Source organism: Meleagris gallopavo, chromosome 2 (genome assembly GCF_000146605.3).
Source record: "Meleagris gallopavo isolate NT-WF06-2002-E0010 breed Aviagen turkey brand Nicholas breeding stock chromosome 2, Turkey_5.1, whole genome shotgun sequence".
Lineage (NCBI taxonomy): Eukaryota > Metazoa > Chordata > Aves > Galliformes > Phasianidae > Meleagris > Meleagris gallopavo.
In genome coordinates this window covers 44,989,027-45,013,006 of record NC_015012.2, presented here as the reverse complement: position 1 = coordinate 45,013,006, position 23,980 = coordinate 44,989,027, and the positions used below count along the sequence as shown (strand labels likewise).

Sequence of the window (23,980 nt, the reverse complement as noted above, 5' to 3'; positions counted from 1 at the left end):
AAAAAAAATCCTAAAAGATCTCTTATGCTATAATGGTATCTCACCAAAGCATTTGTTTCTGTTCCTGCCTTTAACAAATTTGCAAAATGCAGACTATGACTGCCAACAGTTACTACGACATGAATCTGCTAATAAAAGGAACAACTACAAATTTCCTCAGTACTTTAATACTAAAGCTTTGTTTATTCTTTCATAAATATTGTGCTTAAAAATAGACAAACACTAACTTAAAGGATATTTCATTGGCACTTTTTAAATGTTTATCTCATTGTAGCATGCACTGTTAATCTTCAGAGAACACTTTGCATCAAACATTTAGATGCTAGTTTATGAAGCAATAATTCACATCCTATGTAGTAAATAACTTCTCCTAGGCAGAACTGAACTATTTTGTGTACCCACTGAATTTACAGGTATGGACAAACCTGTGAAATACCAAAAATAGAAATATACAGATTGCTATCAGAGATCCTTACCAGCCCTCTATCAGAGCTGTTTTTAATTTGTAATTTCCATGCCATTTTCTCATCTAAGCATTAACATTTCCATCACCAGATTCCCATATATCATTGCCTTACATTGACACCTGCTGGAAGTAACTGGGATTGTAAAACAGTCTTCCCTCATTCACTGTCTAACTTCACAGGCAGACCAACAAAAATTCTACTTTCAGGAAGACATGCACAGGAGAAAATAGCAGCATGTTAAAAACAAATTTTAATTTTAAGTTACACAAAAACTCTCCATCACTGCATAGATTCTCAATTAGAAAAAATACATCAGTAGCAGCTTTGAGAAGATTTTTACTGCCCCTTGGGTAGGTTTAAACTCATCCAATTTGGTCTCTAACAATTTACTAGGTTATCACTCCAATTAGCAAATAATGATTACTGCAAGAATCATTAAATAGTTCTTGTTTGATGCTATAAACAAGTTCATATACAAAAATGTGTCTAAACAAGTTTAAAGCACTTCTGCAGTCTTTATTAAAAGCTAACCAAAATCCATGCCTTCACACTAGGAAAAGATTCGTGTTATTCACAAAAGCAACCAGAGCTCTTCAATGATAGAATTGACAAAGACAAATAAACGAAGCATGCTTGTTAAAATAGCTCATGTGTACACAAACTACCATCATTCTTCATAACGAAGATGCAACTCTAAAGCCCTGTAAACAAAAGCACATTGAAAGGCCCATATGAAAGTGATTTGGTTTTCCCCATATACTACAAACTTGACCATCATGCAACAAATATCACGTTACATTCTTTCCTTTCTTTCAAGTTTGATCCTGAAGGTGAGATCTTTTTTATTGTATGAGATTTTTGTATTTCTCTTAATGCACGTTGCTCATAAAATGTGTTTTAGCAAGCATGAGTTGTAGTAGCTTTGCTTGGAATGAGAATCAGGCTTCTGAGCATGGTCACACACACTTTGGTCCTCTGCTTGTACACAAACTTAGGAGCGCTTTAACGCTGCCTGAGGTTTTTTGTGAAAGCATCACAAGCAGTGAGAATAAAAATCAATTTGAAAGGCAGGCAGAAAGACTTAATGTATGTATGGTTTATGTCAGTACACAACTGAAGATCTCTCCAATTTTATATTTAACCAAAGTTACGGAGCAGGACCTTTGCATTTAAGTCCAATAGTACACCACAGTTTGACCACTCCACACAGGAACTAACACAGTGGTGTTACTAGCTTATCAACTTTGCGTATCTTAAAAACAAATAATTTAATCTGATCAATGATAAACCTGCTTAAAAAGCTTCATTTACTAGATATCTTACACTGCTACCACAACATTGAAAGTCCCAACAATTGCATCTGTGCAAAAAACAATTAAACAGTGAAATACTTTTGGTGGAAACTGAAACAATCAGCCACCAAAACTGTTAACACAAAAATGCCAATATGAGTGGCAGTCTGTGTCAACATGCTTTTTATGCAACTTTTTTCTTTTTCTTTTTTTTCTAATTTCTGAAAGAACTCAGTAAATGCTGGCAAGTGATGTGAAAATTGCTGCATATTAGTCTGCTGAACTTATTCCTGACTAAAAGTTAATTAAACTCAAAACCAAAATCACTGGGTTTTATTATGTAATGCAGTTCTACATAATGGGTATCTAGGAGTTAAATTGCTGCATTTATCAAGAATTCACCAACTTCTCTGGAAAAGCAGATGTGGCAGCATGTATGTTACAGAACGTAAGTGAATAGTAATGCTTTCCTTCCAGACACTTAAATGGTAAATAATATAGCACTTATTTTTTGGAATATATTCTTAATTGAAAAGCACTTATTTTTAATCATTCTTCCAACAAAACATGCACATGAACAGGCTTTAAAATATACTATATAGCTAAGATACTTTTCACATCTGTCCTGTTCTTTTTTCTTTTTCTCTCAAAAAAACAAAAACAAAAACAAAAAAACCCAAAAAAGATAAAAGTTAGCATTAGATATTCTCTGGATTCAGATCTTGCATTTCTTACCTTACACAGCTTCTGATAACGTGGAGAAGAAACTGCCATCCTTTGTAAACGATGCAACAATACCACAACTTTCTGCAGAGATGTTCTCACCACAGCCATCATTTTAAGTTTGCCACACTTCTGAAGACACCTCAGAATTTGCATTATAAATGAAGAGCAACTATCATTTCCTCCCGGTCACTGGACAATGATTTGCCAGCTTTCTGAGCATGCTCTCTTCCAGGATTGCTTCTGAGAGCTACAGGCTTTACAGGCTTCAAAGGCAAAGCAGGCTGATATAGCATAAGTTTCTCTCTCAAAATAACGACAAGATAGAAAAAAAAAAAAAAATCTTCAGAGATTTGTCTAACCAGTATTCTTCTGCTCTGCCTGTGCAGATAGTAAATGAAGTTGTTGAGCAGGCGAGTATCTGCCACCGTTTAAGAGTACACTAAATAGCCAGGAAAGATTATTAATTTAAGCACGAAAGCTGCAGAAACAAGAAAAAAATTCCTTTGGGAAGACAGCTCCAGTGTGTCACTACGGATGCTCTCGCTCAGTAGCTGCTTTCAATCGGCAGACTGAGCTTTTGCTCCCTCACTCTGGCAAAGGATGCTCTCGCTCTCAGACTGAACGCAGCTCTGGCAGAGCTGTAGTGAGTGAATAACAGACTGTGTTATAAATCTTCAGAGAGAAGCAGAGGGATACCTGCTCTAATTGTATCAGCTACATGCTAAAGACTAATAAATCACATGGGTGCTTCTTAAAACCAGATTATCAAATACAAAAGGAAAAACTACAGGGGGTAGTTCTGCCCCTTTCTGCTAAAAAACTCAAAGCTAATTTAGTCAAAGTGATCTCAAAGGATTCTCACTCACAACAGAAACTAGGAAACTGCTCCTAAAAACCATTCCAATTTAAGCCTTTCCCTTAATGACTTATTAGGATAAGAAACAAGGATTTTGGCAAAGTGAAAGTATACAGTTGTGCCACCACTCATTTCCTAGCCATCACTGAATCCAAAGAGCTAACATCATGTTCTACTTTGTCCCATGACAAAGTAGAATTATTTAAGTCATCTACAGATGACAGTAGGACATTCAAAACCATGGAAGAGTTAGCAAGGCACTCCCAGTGCAATACAGCCAATGTACCCCTAAGTATGGCAGTGCTACATTACCAGAGACAGCTATTTCTCATTCCTTCCAAAGGTGTTATGTTCAATCTGTATTATAGGGACTGCTGTAGCAAACATTCAGGGAGGCCATCATCAATGCTACAGGTGGTAGAACAAGGAGTAAACAGCAGATGACTGTCTCAACACAGATTAGATAATTTAGTATCAGGGAAAACTGATATAGTCTTCTCAAGTCCATCTAAAAAGTATAGTTCCATCAGGAATGAAGTATACATCACAAATTGATGAAGTATATTGACATATACCAAACAAGATCCAAATAGGCAAACAAAGGAAATATCAAGTCTGATACACACTCTAAAATAAAACCAAAAATTCAGTTAATGAAAATGTCTCTTCCAGAGTAAGTTATGCCAACAGGTATCAAGAAAACAAGAAGTTATTATGTGTATTCTCCATCTGGGATTTTTATCATCTTTTCCTTCTCTTGAGGCTGCTTACAGATCTATAACATTAGTCTTTCCTGACAGACAGGAAGACCAGGGAACTATGGAATGAAAAATACTAAAAAATATAAAAATTAAAATTAACATATTTGACAACATAGATCACTTTACAGAACACGTAAACCACTTCTTTCACGGGAAGAACTAAACACATCATACAATACAAAAAAACATGCTAATTCTTATCTTCAGCTTCAGTTGAATAATGTAATCTAAATGTAATCTAAATGTAATTCAGATCTAAATGTAATTCACCTTAGATAAATGCTTTTATTTCACGTTACAGTAAAATCAGGGCATATCACATTTCAAAGCGTACCATATTTCTATCTAGATTTGGAATTTGAAGACCCTATAACAAGCAATCATATTATTTAACATATATATTACCATATGAACATATGCACACATTTCAAGCACATCACTCAGGACGGTACAGAGTCACCAGCTAGTTAAGTTAGCATTAACTCTGACAAGTTTCTGTGATTCTAGATACTTCACAGTTTAGATTTTGGTGATTTATATCCTGGCATGTCTCTTCTTAGGCACTTTGCAGCTACGAGGATGAGTGCCAGGCGCAACGTTCTTCATACAGGACAGATTGAAAAACTGTTCCCATCCCATATTTAGAAATCTTACTACCTGTATCTTCTATCTCAAATTTGGCTTTTTCTCCCATCATCTCCACCACTCAATTAAACTATTCCCCTGTACTGTCTTGCTTCTGGTTTACACCTACTCTCCCCTACCACAAGTACAGCTCCAGCCTAGCATCATTAACTGATAACACTGCCAATAAATTTTTTTTGGAAGTAACATATGCAGCAGGACAGGTCCAGAAACATCGAAACATTCAGAAATAAGTGTGCAGGAGCTCAAATATCTTCTACATAAAACAATGTCCACAGCTTACACTTGCCCTCTTCTTACAGTTTTGCTTTTTTTTTTTTCCCTTGTCAGCTAAAATACCATTCTGACTCTAATAATGAGACCAAATACAGTCCATTTACAATAAAACAGGACAAAGTTATTCTGAACACTTATACGTCTGTAGGCACAGGTCTTCATATCCCTGTTGTCCCAGAGTTAATTCTGTTTCTTAGTTCACTTTCTGCATCTTGCTTCAAATTAGGTTTAAACCTTTTTCAGGTGGCTACTAAACATATTGGATACAGTGATTGACACAGACTGGTTCCAGCAGCAACCTGAAAGGAAAGCCTTCTGCTATATTTTGATCATGGGAAATAAATAAAAAGACTAACACTATAACTGCAAAATTCAACTCTTAAAAAAACAATAATTAATTAAAAAAATCACTACCTTCTGCCTTGCTCAAAGTTATTTTTATGGTACTATTCCTAACCTCAGATGTTGCAGTGGAAGTCAGAAGAAGGTTTCAACAGTGCCCATTATCACTGAGTCCTGTGCAGAGTGATCTGAGCTGCAGCCTAACAAGTTAGTCCTGAAATGCAATAGAAGACAGTTCCATCTCCCTTGCCCAACACAGATAATCTTATTTTGAAAATATACGATGCACACTAAGAAAAAATAATCTATCATATTTTGTCTGTTTTTAGCATATATTTCACCTATATTTATCAATACTTTGGTAGCTGAAAATATTACATAAAGCAATAGGTAACTCAAACAATTATACTGCATCTACACAGTGTATAGGAGCAAGCAGTCATAGGAACAAGACAGATAATTTCAGCTCAAGGAATACCATACAAGGGGAGGTCACACCCAGCATTACATCTCCCTTCTCAGAGGCTATGGTTACAAGGCAGGACAATGGATGTGATAAAGAGTTCATTATAGACCTCCCCACATAGCTGGAAGTTTTGCCCAGCAATTCTCCCCTCAAATAGCATTACTCAAGCAGTTTTAATCAAACTGAAGAACAATGAAGAAGCAAACAATCTTCCCTTACCAAGATGCTTCACAACAGCATATAGCCAGCAGTGGCAAACTGCAAAATAACAGCTTTTCCTTGTTATCAGAGAAACACATCTCTACAGATGAGTTACCTGACTGACCATAATCACAGAAACATCACTGACTGACAATGTCATCTTCCACAGGCACAAAACACCACAATATATCATTATTTTTTTTCTAATCACAGTGAGTAATTTGTTATCAGATAATTCAAATTGCCTCGTTTCACTTAAATTCAACACAGATATGTTCAGATTAGAGCCCTACTAATAGCAGAATCTTGTTGTCCAAACACCATTAATTAAGGCCACAGAATATATGGCTCCAAACTCAGAGCACAGAGCACAGGATTTGAGAGCTGATGTAGCTTCCCAGCTTTGTGCATATCAAAATAACTACACTAAATAAAGTAAATTCATTGAAGGAAAAAATATATATTAAAAGATTCAGGAGAATTACGACACATGAAAGCATTCAAATCTGTTAAACAGGACAACAAAGGAAATGCATGCAGAACAGAAAGACAAAAATACAGTGATGCTCAGCTTTGTCCTGCCACAGGCCCAAACGCATAAATTTTAAGAAACAGTCCTGTTCTCCCATCAATACATTGTACCCTTAATGAAAACTGAACCCAGGTTCTGTCCCTCCTTCCTACTCTTCCTGAATACAGCCAACATACAAAGAGGCTTAAGAGCACTAAGTGAAATAGATATCCATAAAACACACATTTTAGGGAATATATCTGCTTCCTTCTCATCCTTGACTTCTAAGATACTATTTTTAAGTACATTCCAATAGGCTGTAAATCTCCACTCTCCTGTGGGTTAAACTAGATTTCCTTTATAATATTTGCCACTGAGGGAAAGCACAATAACCAGCAGTTTCTCACCTGCATCTGTTTTCTGAGTTCCCTTACACAGGCACTGTCCTGAGCTGTGTTCTCACGCCGAGCAGCATCTGCAAGAACATTAACTGTTGTCTCTGCCTCTTGAAGCCACTTGAGGAAGCTTTCCAGATCCTTGCATGAGGTCTGTACTGTCTTCAGCTCTGTCTCCAAGATATTCTGCCTATCAACAGCTCTGAAAACAAGACAGCAAGCATCAAAATATTCCTTCAGTATTACACATATCATAATGAAACTTCTAAAAGATAATCTGAAACTTCTCTTTATTAGGAAACTATACATCTGTATCAGCTTGTTTTATCATTGTTTATACCACTGTTTCTCTGATTATTATATTTTTAGTTATCAACAGATGTTCCAAACTTATGTATTTTACAGTGCTTTTAAAGAATGCATGTGGAAGAATCAGAGGTATCTTCTTTTTGAGCATTATCATCACAGGCTTATGCTACTCTTAACGGCAGAGGTCATTCCCATATGCATAATGTGTGAATGCTTCTCTTCAACAAAAATGACATGGAGTAGAAACACTGAGAATTTGGGGCAATTTTTTTCTTCTACAGTGAGCAGAAACATTTCCCCTAATTTGTATCTACTGCAAAATTAAACTCTGGAAGCGTGAAAAGTCAAATACCTGATTCTTTCTGGTAAAAAAGACTGTGGGCTCTATCACTCAGAGTAATACATTACAGTAGTAACAGTCAGCCCATACTCAACATGTTTAAAGAAAAGACAACTGGCAGAATCAGAATATAGTCCAAGAATGTACCAGCATAAACAATAGAATTTTCTAGAAACAACCTGCAGGAAGATAGAGTTACAACCCTAATATTTGGAGGATAGACCTTACGCCACTTGTTAATAATTGCTTTATTCAAAATGAGATCCTACGGATTGTTCCTGACTTTGTGCCTCCCCAAGTTTTGACTACTGGCAAATGAGTAGCATGATACGAAGCCTTCACTCAGGAATAAAGCTTTGGCATGCTTTGCCTCCTCTTGAACAAAAAAAAAAAAAAAAAAAAAAAAAAGAGAATAAATAGCATGCTAGGGATGACTAAATGTTTGACCAGCATATAGTCAACAAAAAATAACAAGCATCAGCTCAAAAATTAGAGCACACCATGGAACTGTGAGGAAAAGTGTAAAGTGAAACCACTTATAAGCTCTGACTTCAAACGCCTCTCACTCTGCAGGGATTTTCTTCCCTAGCAGGGGGGGTTAAGGCCAAAGGTGGAAGAACAGGAGTGACAGCAAGAAGAACAGACTGATAATAAAGGTGACCTTCAAAGAAAGAGAAAAGCCCTAGAGGATAAAACACCAAGTGACCCAGATTTCTAAGCCTAAGTACTGATGTACTAGATGGGAACTAAGACAACTTGAACTTTGTATCTAATAAGATTCATTGAAGAATGTAATCTTCAGCCCAAAGTCCTAATTTCTCAAACTTTCTGCTTGATTGAAATTAAAGTGAAGAATTAAATCCTAATTACAGTAACAATGCTGTCATGATATTTGAATTAAAGCTGAAAATCATTCCTTGCGTTAAGCATGCAACCCAGAAGCATAAATTAACAGATCTACAATTAAAAATCTAAGAATACATGGCAGCTTTTAATGATGACCTATACAGCAGTAGTGAACAACTGTCCTACAGAATAGACCCAAATATTTTCATTTCACTCTAGTAAAGGCTTCAAATGTAAAAGAGAAGTTGATAGAGAACTTTGTATTGAAGATTAACCTCTCCTCCACGCCAAAAAGATTATTCAGATTCTCAAAGAATTCTAATATGATCAGATCAGTCTCCAAAAGACAGCCTTTCCAGTAGGCAAGAATTAAATATAAAGAGAACCCACAGAATTCCACAAAACTGCTGCTAATTTTACTTTATTCAGTGGTAGTGGAGAATGTTCAAGCAGATCCTATCAGCAATATCCAAGAAAAAAAACAGAGTCATACCTCTAGCATTTAAGCTTTCATGGCACTGTTTCAGATCCCTATTCCACACAATTCTTTTTTTCAGATTTACACTAAAAATATGCAATGTATAAGCATGCGATCAAAAGAAAATCAGGGAAGAACATTTAAGACAGTTTAGATGGCAACTACAGTCTAATACTGAAGCAGCAGAATGACACAGAACTACAGCTTCATCCTGAAATAAAAATAAATAGCCACCGGACAGAATAGTCAATTTAAACAATGTCAACATGAGAAAGCTTCAGCCTCTTAATGCCACTATTTTCCTTCAACTTTGTGTTTCATGACAAGCCTTACCACTAGCACTCTTGAGGACATTCAGGACTGATTATTCCAGGTAATGCTAATAAGGATCCCCTTCCGCAACCTCCAGGCATAGCTACAGCCAGAGATGGTATTTTAAAGCATTATGCCATAAATACAGGTTTGTGCTTATAGAAGCCATAGGACATGCATACTGCAGGAACAATCTTTGTCTGTCCTGAGATCTGTCACATTAAGCCATCCTCAGTGCCCAAGGTTCAATAGATTTTTTGTTTATTGCATTTAAAGGCAAAGATAAAAACCTTCGTTCGCCTGAAAAGGTGCTCTTATTGCACTCTCCCCTTTTAATTCTGCTCTGCTCCGCAGGGTTACAGTGAGCAGCTCCATGCTCTGGCTACCCACTGGTTTCCTGAGTTCTCCTGTACATTCTGCCACTAGTTAAGAAACAAAGCAGACATTCATCTTTGTAAGGCTGCAGCATAGCAGCCCAAGTGATAACTGTGGAGCTTCAGTTACACACAATAGAACGCAAGGTGTTTACTATTCCAAACTTTAAGCAGATTCAAAAATAATTAGAGGCTTCCAGTCAGGAGCTCTTCTTTCTGATCACCTGCTTTGACATAGGTGGGTAGCTTTATGCTAGCTCTAGACAAAACTGCAAAGTTTGAATTTGAATGAGGCTACTACAGAGCTGGAACCTACAGGCACTGCTAATCCAACCAGGAGCTCTCTTGCCAACCTCTAATTGCATCTCTATTCCCAGAAATCATCATGACCTATTTCAGATGAAGTTAACAGCATTTTTGGAAAAGATACTAGTTTACTCTGAGGAAAAGCAGACAAACATGCAGACTCAGTTCAAACGAACGGTCAAAATGGGTCACTTCAAAAGGTGACCCCATCACTACAACCTAGTTCACAAAGTAAAAAGCTACGGAAGTTTCGTCATATGCTAAAAGTCTTTCCTTTGCCTCTGTCTACTGGACATTTTAACTGAAGAACCATGAAAAGAAAATGCCCACACTAGATCAATTATGAAATATTTTAGTTGTTTGAAAACTCTATCTTAGATATCTCTAAAACATTTAGAGATCAACAAGTCTTTATTCTCTCTCAAATGATCACACAGAATGAGCCATATAAAGTTTTGTCTGTTCTATTTCTCAATGGTTCTATGCATCTATCTCTCAATGGAAATAACGAGGAAACGAGTTGTATAAAACTCTTTCTGACATCAAAAGCAGAAAACTACAAAGATATCATTTTCCTCCAAGGAAGGATAACAAGACATTACATTCTTCTTTCCTTAATTACCTGTGAAACCAACTGCTTACCTCTGTAAAGTTCTCTTCCTCTTATTCCCCAGGACATATCATTCAACTGTAGAAGCTTTACTATGAAAGATTCGTTCTCAATTAACTCACATGTCAATTTAAAAAAAAATAATAAAAAAAAAAAGCAGCTTCCCTTTTTTGTGTGCACCTACATACATACAGATTTTCATTGTCATTTACTCCATTCCCGTACACACAGGATCAGATCTCTCTTCCGTCCTTCTAATCACAAAGTATATTGTCTTTTAAAGACGCTGGTATTGAGTCAGACATTGGGCTTATGATAACTACCCATAAAATGCTGAAGACTTTTGAAGCAATTAGACTACTTCGCATACACAAAAATATTACGCATAGGAAAATACATGCAATCATATGTTCAGCATTTGGTCTGTAAGACTTATTTGCAAATGATGAATAGGATGAATACAAAGAAGCTTCAAATCTCAGCTCCTACATATCAAATGCTTTCTTGATGGGAGTGTCAGACACATCACATTCCGAAACCTAAAGTACAGCCCCATTCAGGAAAAGTTTCCATTAGATGAAAGGCCTTAAATGAATTAACACGTTGGAAAGCAGAGCTGAATAATTTCAGCCTTACAAAAAGGAAGCACGGTAACAAACTACATATATACAGAGCATAGCAACATCACAGAACAGGAAGAATTGCTCAAAGACCTTTAGAGAAAAAATAGCCACAAGCAAAGTGGAGAGCAAACATGAGAGAAGCACCTTTTTCACCTTTTTTTTTTTAAATACTTATTGTTATCATTTTTGAACAAAGAATTGGAAGTCATACAGAAGCCTTCCATAGTAAACTGTGGGGGAATTTCCATCATCAAAATTCAGCTTCACTACACCTGATTAAACCACCGAAGCAGAGCTAAATGCTGCAGTAAAACTAAGCCTGCAGAGAAGAGACTGAAATAGGTGTAAGTGATAAACATGAGATACAAGTTTAAAACAGAAAGTTATATAGTGAAACCTTGCAACCAACTACCTTTGGTTCAGATTGACCCAGCAAGTGTTCATTTGGTCAGTGGTTTCCTTCACTCTCCTTGTGTCATCCTCACGATACTCTCGAAGAAGTTTATTAGAAAGATCATTGAACGCAGCTACTGTGATGTCTCCCCTATGCAAATCGTGTATTAACATCTAAAAAGGAATTTCAGAATAAGATATCAAAGCAAAATCAAAATCAGACTGCTTTTCATATAATGTAATTATCATTATAATACCTTCTTTTATGCTTAAAAAAGCCAGGAATGTGCATAATTCTTTTATGGAATAAAATTCCTTTTAAAAGGAAGATCTATTAAATAATAAGCATCCTAACAAAGAACCAAAACAGAAGCGAGAAAAATTAAATTGCTAAAGCCAGCAAGAACTAGCAAAACTCTCCTGTACGTTTTACTGGCAACAGAAGTAAATATAGTTTTAGGTTTTAGCAGCGTGAACAAATTTAAGTTATGCTAACAGTGATACAACTGGCACGATATAACGTACTTAGCCCTTACAGAGTTTTGAATAAAATAAAATATATATATTATTTATTTATTAATCGGTTGTACCTTTTTTATCTCTATACTCAATGTTTGGACACATGTCTAATTTCACTTGAGAAAGCAAAAAAGTAGGCCTAAGAGCCCATTTCCAATTCTCTGCTCATGCAGGAAAGGCAATGAAGAACAGAAAAATTTACTGCTGACTGAAATAGCTAGGGGTCAGTTAGAAATACTCATTACTAAACTCTCTGCTTCCTTCCATACCCAGCCACATCCCTACACTGAATATCTGTTTATATACGTACACACATTTTTTCGAAGTCTATTAAAGATTGTTCTAAGTTCCACACTGATAAGAGCCCCTCCTCAATCGTTAATCTCTTTAGTTCTTACCCTGAGCCTCCTACAGCCTGCCCTTTTTCAAACAGCCATCACAAAGGACATCAGATTTACTGATTTATCACAGCACGTTCACTGTGATACAAAAAGCAACAAAGATCACATGGAATTGAGAGAAAAAATAAGATGAATATGCTTTGTATCAATCAGAAGTGAAACTTGGGATAATTTTAAATAACTTCTTCCATGTCTGGATTTACTATTGTTAATAGATTTCTGCTACATGCTGTGGTTCTATGATAAAACTTTTATCAATACAAGGGCTTTTTGCGTAGCATCATTTATCAGATTATACTATGCTCCTTTTAGCCACACCTATAAAAAGGCACACAAGTATTCAGGCCACCTGTTTTTCTCTCAGAAGTAATTCTCAGGAAGGCTGATGAAAAAAAGTGATTTAGAACACAGAGTGCCCAAAATCACAGAACCACCACATCAACCTTACAATTAAATCTTACATTCAGATATCAAACGAATCCAATAGCATAACACAGACTGAAAAGTCAACTGCAGATGGTCTTACCTTGTTATCTGAAATCTGTTTGACAAGTACCTCCTTTGGGGCCTGCTGAAGCATACGCAGACGGATCTCACACTGCTCCATGAGATGCTCCATTTCTTTCCTCTGCTCATCCCACTGTATGCTGTCTGACAGCATGTACTTCAGCTGCTGCTGCCGCACCTCCACACCATGCTGGGTGTTATCCCATTGGTTCTTTACTTTTTCCACTGGAGAGGACAATGCAAAAAAAGAAAAGAAAAGAAGGTAACCAATCAAGTAGTCCTAACTACCCTTACTCCTCAGGACAAGAGGCAATAATGTACTCATTTGCAAATACAGTCACTTCAATATTTTGTATTTTAGTTCCTCAAGTAATTTATATATTCATGCAAGTAAACAAAAAGTAGCGGTTTGACTGCATCTTGTTTAAGCAGGTCAGCATACAGGTAAATTCACAGGAGGTAAATCTGCCACAGCTGCACAGCAGAGATGTCACAGTAGATCCGCTACCAGTAGAGTTTCCAGGGAGCACCAGGGCAGGGTGAACGCTGTGCCACAACAAGTCACCTTTCTGCACTTAAAAAGTGAACTAAGGTTTACTGACCACTGTGTGTGGTGAACTCAGTCTAGTAGCAGTTGCATAACAACTATGGCTAAGGTAGAAGCACTCCACTAACAATGTGCTTTAGTATTTTCACTCCACCACAGGATTCTAGAGGCTTGTGTAGATTATACAACAGAGAAGTTATTGATCTTGCCCCATTTCCTTCAAATATCTCCTCTCTCAATAAATAGAGTTACTTTAGACAATCAATAAACAAGCTTCAACCTTTAATAAACAAAGAATGAAAAAGAAAACATGACTGAAGCCTAGAGCAAAATAATAGCATCAGGGAAAGTAGTAAGTCTGCCTGACAGAAAGAAACCAACAGCATCATACTTTTTTCTTTATACTTACAGACCAATAAAAAAAGGTATATTTCTTGAGAGTCTGTAGAGCTAACAATAGGTCTTCCCTACTACCTGTCATGACAGTAGCAACACGTTGTATTATTTGAACTGAAGAGTAAGAAAAAAAAAATGTAAAAGAGAAAAAGCAAAAAAACCACCTACGCTGGCTTTCTTGAGAACATCTGTATTCTCAGCAGCAACAGGTTGGCAGTAAGCAACAACGCCAAGGTAATTACCTTACCAGTAATGTATGTAATTTTACTTTATTAGAAAAGCAATGTAATTGATACTCAAGTTGCTTTAATCCTTCATGAAGCAAAAAAATGCCAAGGCATGTGTTTAAGCTAAAAACCACATAAGTGAACTTTATCCTTTGCAGGTTGTTTTGATATTTTGGGTTTTTTTGTTTGTTTTTGTTCTATAAATCTTTTATGAACATCCAAAGTCATTTTGCTTGATCTGCCTGGCAGGATTTCTTATCTTTTAAAATACATCCAATAATATTCTGTTCAGCTTCACAGAGCTCTCGGACTGTGGCAGTGAAGTGCCTTCGCCAGAGTGACTATAATTTTCTGCCATGATGTAGGTCATTGAATGAATTGAATGAGACCTCAGAAGAAAACTTCAGTAACCACAGCAGCAAATGTATATACAAAAGCAAAAACAGCAGGAATGAAAAATGAGTATAACACTGTGCGCTGGCTAATAAACTGTAGAGAAAAGTCTCCTATGATTTTAAGCTCTCCCCACAAGGCTGGAAGGAAAAACATCCCTGTGAAACAACTATCTAAACAGCAAGTGGGTTGAAATTGATACATATTTGATGTTTCTATACAGATATTATTAATGAATGAATATGCCTTGAATTTCTGTTACAGATTTTTTCCTATGAATGGGCAGGTTAAACTTGCTCTCTCTCTGGATTGAAACTTTTATCCACTCAAGATACCCTAATGAAATTATCTGCTATTGATGTATTTCCTTTCCCTTCACTCCCTGACAATGAAATTCTTAGTGGCCTCAAGGATCTGCCTGTGGGTTCAAAATTGGGAAAGAAAACCCAATTACATGTTGTTTTTAATTTCCTGCATGTGGGCAGTTACTACAGCAAGTTCCAGAGAAACTTTACGTCTGCGCTCCCAGCTATTTGAGTAATTAGGCTTCATCTAACGACACTTAGCAGATTTGCAAGTGTGTATTCTCCTGAGCATTTAAAGAATGAGATGTACAAAGCAATTCTGTTCTTCACTTGAGAAAAGAGCAAACTACTACAAAGCCCTTATCACAGAAACATACTTTTCTTTACAAATGTAAATTTCACTTTTTTCATGTTTCATAACAGGTAGCAAAAGCTTCACATGCATAGGGTATCTACTGCAAGCTTCATTTGTGGCAACATACATAGCTTCCCTGCTTCCATCTTTAGTAAGAAAAGCTATCAGGAAACTAAACATCAGTTTTCAAAATACAATTTCATTATTCTCTTTTATGTTTTGTGAGGGATGCTTTGCAAATGACCAAATCTCTCCTTACTGATTGACTCCACTGAGCTACAATAGCTACCATTCTACTACCAAACTACTCTGCAGAAAAAGATGGCAAAATATATCTTTCCATTGCTTCATAGATTCTTTTTTCTGCTAACTGCAGTATTTCCTGCTGCACTAATTTTCTAATCTTAGCAACTGGCAAAGCCTCAGGAGTTCAAAGAATATGACATCCCCTAGTTTCTAATCATGTCAGTTGTGTTTTCCTTCCGTAAGTACAAGTAAAAGAAATTTTCAAAGTATTTATTTAAAGTACACACATGAATGACTTAAAAGCTCTAATTCTCAGTCAACAATTTCAAAAGTTAGTCTTCCAAGCCAATATATTCATGCTTTTTTTTTTAAAACCAATTGTCCAGTGTAATGTAGGATCAGCAAAAATAAAAATATAGTAATAGCTCCTTTATATCAACAAATAAAAAGCCTTATTGTCATGGTTTTATATTTTTTGGTTTTCAGTATTCTGCATCATAACATCATGTAGTGCACTGCGAGTTAAAGTGTTAATGCTCCAATTCCAGGCACCTATCCCTATACATTACGGAAGTCATGGGATCTGGCCCTTCTGGGTGGGGCGGTCTCTTATTGTCTTGCAGTGGGTGCTGGAGGGTGCTTTCCTAGCTGTTCCAAGCTTTTCTGGTTTGACTCGGTCTCAGGAACTCTCTCTCTCTTGTCTTATTTATTAGTCTCAATTTCAATCAGATTGTATTATATTGTGTTATCTTGTATTCCAATATCATAGTTAGTAAAGTAAGTTTTCCTCCATAGATCGTTGCTGCTGGTTTTTTTCTTACTTCCTTGAGCCCATCTCCCTATCCCTTTTCCCTTCCCATTTTGTGGGGCTGGGGGGGCCCAGGGGCCTACTGCCCCCCTGTCAAGGACATAGATTGATCTAGTTAACTCCGTGACACTTATAAAATCCTTATCTCTGGCTCTGTGTCTGTCAAGTAACTCAAGTTTTTCATAAGTTATTTTAAAATCCCAGCAATACAGCAGGTTAGCAAAATAAATAGCAATTCTTCTTCCAAGAATTTTCATTAGACTTCTATAGTGAAACCATGTAAATGCTAATTTTCAGTTTACTCAAGGAAGACAACTTCAGCTGGGTTAAAAATCAAGAGTTTAAGAGAAAGAGATGAAGATTTTACCGTCATGGAAACACTATATTTAAAAAACACAGAATAGAGGAACTTACATTTTTCTGTAATCACTGTTCTAATGTCTGAACTGGAAGTTTTATTTTTCAAATTTTGAGCCAATGTAAAAACAGAATCAAGCTGAGGGTGCCGCTGGTCCAAATCTGCCTTTGTTACCTGTTGAGAATTAGGATATGATTTTCAGGTACAAAAAACAGGATTTACTTAACATTATCTGTATTACTTATACATAAGACTAAGCATCTATGTCTCCAGAGACAGATGGCAGCTTCACCGCTATTTACAACCCTTGAGCTGTCACAGTATTATAGCAGTGCTTTAAAATGCAAAAGTATTCTGAATTACAAGTGAAAATACAGATGTGGAGGCTAACCTGCACAAATCACAGTTACAACCAGTCATTGTGAAATATTTTCCAGTATGTTTTTCTCTCTTCCATAATTTATTTTTGCCTTACCATGCTCTGATCTTTATATAGACACAAATGCAAATGTACACATTTACAGGGAGATGGGTAAGGCGGAAGAATAGTCAGCATGAACTAGAGACAGAGCATGATAATTCTTTCAACGATGGCTATGTACCAGCACCTCATATCATATGCATTGTACAGTTAAAAGATAGCATTTTCACATTTATTCTATCAAACACCAAATGAAGTTAGATGTTCTCAGAAATAGAAACATTAAGCCTGTAGCTTGTACACATACCGTTACTCATGTTAACTGATATCAAGTCAAATGCAACGAACCTTAATGGCAGCATACATCTCACAAATGCTGCCATGTTCGTCACAGCTCAGCACAATATAAGCTATCAACAGAAAAGTATTTACATCATAACCATTTACATTAAAGCCTATAATCTCTTTAACATGTCTCTGGAAATCAGTTTAGAATAGTTACAATATAACAAAATTCATTTAAAAAATCACTACTAAGTGGATCATACAGGTCACCCTCCAGTGATGGAGTACTGAAGCTGTTCCAAAGGTTTCAGCATAAGTTATCTATATATTATCACTAAAGATACCATCTGCAGTTCTTCTCTATGTGTTTTGTTTAAATTAATTAAATAAATAAATAGCAGTGCCTATCTCACATCTTGCTTGTGAAGGGAGACAAGGAATTAACAGGAAATAGTTCTGTGAGAGTAGCATAATATCAACAGCTTTTGAAGTGTAATTTGCAGGTTAAGCATTTATGGTAGTGGTTTTGTTTTGTTGTTTTTTTTTAATACATTTTTAGCCTATATGTTTAGTCAAGAAATGAGAAGTGTCTCCTAATTCTCCAAACCACCAGCCTTCACTAAAACACATACTTTCATTCGTGCAATAGTCCGGTTGATATCTTCAGCATTTCCCACGGTGACTATGTTCGACTTGAGCATCTGGTCAATCAATACCAGCCATTCAGCCAGCTCAGTTGTAGTTTTATCCAGATCAGCAGGTGCAGAAAGTTCCAAAGCATGTTGTGTCTGAACAGGAATTTCCAATGAAGAAGATACTAGCACCACCTTTTGGACATCTGAAAGAGTTTCGTATTTTCATTAAAGAAAAGAATCATGGCTACACGTACAGTTTGGATATATTTTTTTTTTCCTTTGGTAGTTTCTATGAATAGGTAACAGCATCTAAAAAAAAAAAAAACCACACAGCAAGATCTGCATTTGAGACTTTTTAATCCCAAGAATCTAAGTCACCGTTATGGTTTTTCGCTTGTTTTGAAGCTATTAATTATCTCATTGCATGGCAAAGGGCCCATGAATCACCCATAATACTACACAAATGAGAAAAAAACAAAATAGCGTTATTTTTTAACAGAATGAAATTAAGCCCTCTTTGATGTACACTAAGCATATTAAACAATTATTTAATTTAAGGTAAAAATCTGAAATTGCCTTTCTCACTTCCGTGTTATTTGACAGAAAGGTTTTCCCATTCTTAACTCAGAATCCACTTAAGCAGAAGTAAGTCAATTTACTACAACAGAGGCTTCACAGACTTGGCAATACATCGCCATCCTAAAAAGGGACAGATGCCCACTAGCTCAGCCCCATCCTTTCTATCTGTTTGTATGATACTGTAAAGAGGGAGGAATGGGCTGAACAGTAGGATTCCATGCAGAAGTTGTTTGGCTGTGTTCTTGATCCAAGAAAACAAAGTTAAATCAAGCTGAAGCATAAATATTACACACTGGTCACAACAAAAGACAGGAGCTTTTCTTAAGAAATAGCCTGTACAAAAGAAAAACAAGCTGAATCAGAGTTCTGAAAAGCCAGAAAGTTTTCTGTGCTCCACGATTTTTTATTTATTTATTTATTTTTGCTACTACTGAACTTAAGAAAAAATATAATTAATTTTCTGAAGTTCAAACTGTAATTTCTTTTAGGCAAGGACTGTCCTTCTAAAACGGAGACCTGGGCATCTTGTTTACACACAACCTGCTTATCAGCCTCTGATAACTTTTGAAAAATACAGTGAGTATGAATACCTGATACAAGACCATATTTTTTGACAGCTTCCCTTACAGAGTTCAGAAAAATAACTAACTGGTATGTGGGAAAAGACCTGTCTGTGCTCCTACTGAACCAAAATATGCAGAATGACATTTATAGGACTGCAGAGAATCCATATGCAGGATAATTAGCTATAGATAAACATTCTATTGGATCTCAGTTACCAAGAGGCACAAATGCAAAAATGCACAAATCTACTGGGAAACAAACAGCCACAGACAGAGCTACTTTGGATATTTTTTCCTGTACATATAGCACTGGCTCCTGATGAGGACATCTAAGCTTTACTGAAACATTCTTCTGCTTCAGCACATTTAAAGGAGCATCAATGGACAACGTCCAAACCTGAAATGCAAACTGACTTTTTCCGTAAACAGATATTCCCTCTCTCTCTCCCCTGATAACAGGAGGGGAGTCCCAAGCAGCCAAAAACATTTCTTATTTCCATTTGTCTAAGTACTAGGGAAGGTTTTCCTTTTTAGATTGCTTTTTGACTACAAACAGTATTCAGCTCAGTGGAAGGAATGACTACTTACCAGAAGGCTTTGCCTGTGCAACAAGGTAAGGCTGCCTAACAAAAGCCTCCAGTTGTCTCACTCTGTCAGGCACTTCTCTGAACACCTGCAGCCCAGCAGAGAGGAAAAAAAGCAGTGAATAAATCAACATTAATAGCAAAAGTTCATGTATTAGAGCACACACAGTATTTTACATCACATTTGCTATACTGGTATGCCTCATATCTCAATAAAATTTTTCAAAGTATCATTTAAAAACAATAAAAATGCCAAAAGATGCTCAATATTTGTTTTTCCAAAGCTTTCCGTGTCTTACCTAAACCTTGTAGAGAAATAAATTAATTTTTATAGATTAGTTTGTTTGCATGTTTGTTTGTTTTTTTACTGTCCAGGTATGAAAGTCAAGACTCACTAAGCACATTTCAAAAGAATGTTCATGATTTGTGATCACAAAAAACTAAGGCAATACATAATTAATGTAAAAATTAATTTAAAAAAAATCCTCTTGCAGTGAAAACAAATTGACCTGCTGTTTCCAGAAGGCAATGACAGAAAATCAAAAACGGTATGGCCAGCAGGTTGAGGGAGATGATTCTACCCCTTCTCTTGTGAGACCTCATCTGCAGTACTCATTCTATTCTGAGGCCCCCAACATAACAAGGACATGGGCTTATTGTAGCAGGTTCAGAGGAGGACCACAAGGATGATTAGAGGGCTGGAGCACCTCTCCTGAGAAGACAGACTGAGGGGAGTTAGTGTTACTTAACCTAGAAAGGAGAAGGTTCTGAAAGGACATTACAGTAGCCTTCCAGAACTTAAAGGGAGACTACAAAAAAAATGGAAAGAGACCCTATCAAGGAGGATAGTGCTAGGGCCCATTGGTAATGATTTTAAACTAAAAGACAATAGCTGTAGACTAGACACAAGGAAGAAATTATTTGCTATGGAGGTGGTGATGCACTGGAACAGTTGTCCAGAGAAGCTGTAGACACCCCACCTCTGTAAGTGATCAGGTTACACAGGGCTTTGGCAACTTGAACAAGAATAGCTGCCCATCAGGGGGTTGGAACTGGATGATCCTCAAGAACCATTTCAACTCAAAACGTTCTATAGTTCTATGACTAAACATTTTTGATCCAGTTGTTTAAAGAAAGCCAATGCAAAAACAAAACAAAACAAAACAAAAACAAAACAAAACAAAAAACAACAACAACAAAAAAGTAAACTAATCAATTTATTCTGATGAAATAACGTTTACCAGGGTTTTCATGCAGACATGGATTCATGCCAGGTAGACAGTCCCTCAACATGCACACACCTTCCAAGACATTTTAGATGTCACAGATGCATGGAAAAAGAAAAACTATCACTCTGAATACACCACTATATTTCCAATTTCAGGTAAAAATGCTGAATAAATACACACCTTATTCCATCTCACATTGAGGGACTGCAGGCTATCAGAAAGCTTGTTTTTTTCCTGAAGATCAACATTTTTATCCAGAATAACTTCAGGTTCAGTTCTGTTCAACCATTCCAGTTTGTCTCCCTGTAATTCCATCTCTTCACTTAAGACCTAAAAGGGACAGAATAGTTTGGGACTGAAGTCAAATGCACAAGTGTTAAATAATAACAAGAAGAAAAGTTTTCCTTTTGCTTTAGTAGTTAGAAATTTCCTTCAAAATATGTAACAGAAGCAGCTTTTTGTTGTTTTTTGTTTGCTTATTCTTGGTAACATGTAGAAATTATTAAAACAAATATTCAAAGATCAACATTTACTACTAATTGAAGAAAACATGCAAAGGGTACCTACATAGCCTGACATCACTCACATCAATTCTGACCTCACAAGATGCTTCTATTTGACCACTTCTGGATGCATCACGTGTATCCAAAAGTCAATGCTCTTTTAATCAAAATTATAGCCTGCTTTAGTTTTAGAAATAATTTAAAAACTAAGGGCTCGCTCCTGGCATGAGCCAGGATGTAGGAAACTATAGTCACAAGATACTTTATTCCTACTGATATGTGCTCTAAAGATAGTTAAAAACTTAATGCAACCTTACAATTCAATTTTGATCAACCTCCCATAGTCTTCTTTTTTTTTTTTTAAGATGAAAGTACAGGTCAGATCCTGCAAGAAGAATGTTACTCTTGGGTGCACTGCCCACTGACTTTAACATAACTGTGCTATCATTTGCCCATAAGACCAAAAGCACTATGGAGTGAGAATCATAAGTTTTGTCTTTAAAGCACTAGAACAAACATATGACATTAGCTAGTATGCATCATATTCATCCACCCTAATATTTATAATACTTGTATAACACATTACTATGAAGTGTGTACATGAAAGTGAGAGGAACACAGGCCTGAAGGTAGTTCACTGAACAGAGCATCCGGTTAGAATTAACACAATACCAAATAGTACCTTTACTAAATTTTCAAGCATCTATTTAAAAATAAGTTTGCGTTGTTTCTTTTTGTTTGAATTAATGCCTATTTTACTTTTCTTTATTTAGAAACCTCCTTCTCATTCCCAGATAGTATTTACTCCTGACTGATCAGTTAACATCCATTACTCCCACTTCCCCAGTAGCAGTCTTTAATAACAGATATTCTCCCCCATGTTATCCTATTTCTTCTCACCGTCTCTCTTCTCATCATTCTTTGGCTATACAAAACAAGGAAAGTTATCCAAGTTTCTTTACCTGTGAGGAATTCTTCACCCTCCTGAGTACTTTGAATTCACTTCCCTAATTAGCACAATCATAATTGCAAATGCTGTTTCTGCTATGATAGGTCCAAATATGATATTTAATTCCCTGCCAGTGCTTCTTAGTAAATTCTTATATCACACACGCACACACAGACACCCCCTATGATCCACTTCTACCTTTTACTTCAGGGCTTCACGAGAAAAATTAAACTTGCACAGTAGCCGTCAGCAGGATACTCAATTGATTAAAAAGAGAGTGAACAAATACAACAGCAACTACTTTACATCACTTATATACATTTGTTGCAACTTCAAGGCTTTCTAATTTGGTCTAGCAGTAGACTTGTTTTTAATTGTTATTTTTAAAAAATGAGTAACTACGACTATTGGATTCTTTTTAGTATTCCAGAAATATTCTCTTTCACACATCCTAAAATTCAAGATATTTTGCTATCAAACCCAGACACAAAATAAACAGGAAAAATAACATATATATACACATCTAAATAACAGGAAATGACCACAACCCTTACTAGTTAAATCAGCAGGTTAAATACAGTCTAAAGCATGCAACAAAGTATTAAATTTGCCTAATAAACAAGACAGTGGTGCTTACATACCCATCTGTCCATTTATCAACTTTTGTCCATTCTCACAATACCCTTTTAAACCTACGGACTTTTGATGTCTTCAGAATTATAAAGTAGACTTGTGGGTATTATCCTGAGTAAAATTCCTTTTACCAAATTCTATCAGTTGTATATATACTTCTCACTTTCCGAAACTGCCATCATCATCTGGCTAGACAACCATTATCAACTCAACCTGATTTCATTACAAGATGCTACCTGCTTGCGTAAGTAATCACACAAAACTCTCACACAACCAACATATTTCTTTATTAATTTACAGTGAAAATATTCTCCAAAAGTCACATTCTGATACTTTGCACAAAACATATACATGCATACATACACACACTCAAGGATCTTGCCTGTAATTCTCGTAAATTTTCTTCATGGTTGAATGTAAATCTCATGTCCAGAACATTTTCTGCGTTTTCCAACCAGCAACGCAATTCATCAAGCTTTTTTCTGTAATCTATCAGCTGCTGATTCTCTCCTTTTAGCCTTAAAAAGGAAAACAAAATATCTACATGCACTTTTGCAGTGAACATGACATGCCAGTCAACATTCTCAAGCTTAATCTTAATAGCTTTCTATAATATTTACAAACAAAGGAGGAAACCTTGTATCATCAGACACAATGAAAATTCATGTATTTATCTTAGAATATTTCACACTTTAATCTTTGAAGGAAATTTAAGGCTCATTCACAAAGGATTTTTGGTTTGTTCAGAAAATAGCTGGTCAGATATATTAAATGGCTGCAAACAGACTGAAGCTTTTGTTTTGAAGTATTGCTGTTGACTTCCACCATACAATTGTTTCAATTAGCATATCTTTGACAATGCAAAAACAGAAATCAAGGTAGAGTACTTTCAGCCAAAGTGCTTCAGCCAAAAGAACTAGTTCAGCATTCCTTCCAAAAAAGGTGTCTGGCTTAGCAATGAAATGATTTTGAGAAAGAAGAAAAATCAGAAGGAATATGAGATAGTTA

The 23,980-nt window shown here is 36.1% G+C and overlaps 1 protein-coding gene across 1 annotated transcript in view; it reads right to left on the bottom strand.

Moving 5' to 3' along the window:
- Nucleotides 1-23,980, bottom strand: part of LOC100551145 (utrophin) — a 259,447-nt gene that overhangs the window by 188,157 nt on the left and 47,310 nt on the right. The window contains exons 31-38 of the mRNA XM_010707135.2: nucleotides 23,355-23,490; nucleotides 21,068-21,217; nucleotides 19,663-19,747; nucleotides 17,930-18,135; nucleotides 16,648-16,765; nucleotides 12,976-13,181; nucleotides 11,549-11,703; nucleotides 6,951-7,140 (exon numbers count right to left, since the gene is read on the bottom strand). Coding sequence (XP_010705437.2) covers nucleotides 6,951-7,140; nucleotides 11,549-11,703; nucleotides 12,976-13,181; nucleotides 16,648-16,765; nucleotides 17,930-18,135; nucleotides 19,663-19,747; nucleotides 21,068-21,217; nucleotides 23,355-23,490 — 1,246 coding nt within the window. The remainder of the gene's footprint in view (nucleotides 1-6,950; nucleotides 7,141-11,548; nucleotides 11,704-12,975; nucleotides 13,182-16,647; nucleotides 16,766-17,929; nucleotides 18,136-19,662; nucleotides 19,748-21,067; nucleotides 21,218-23,354; nucleotides 23,491-23,980) is intronic.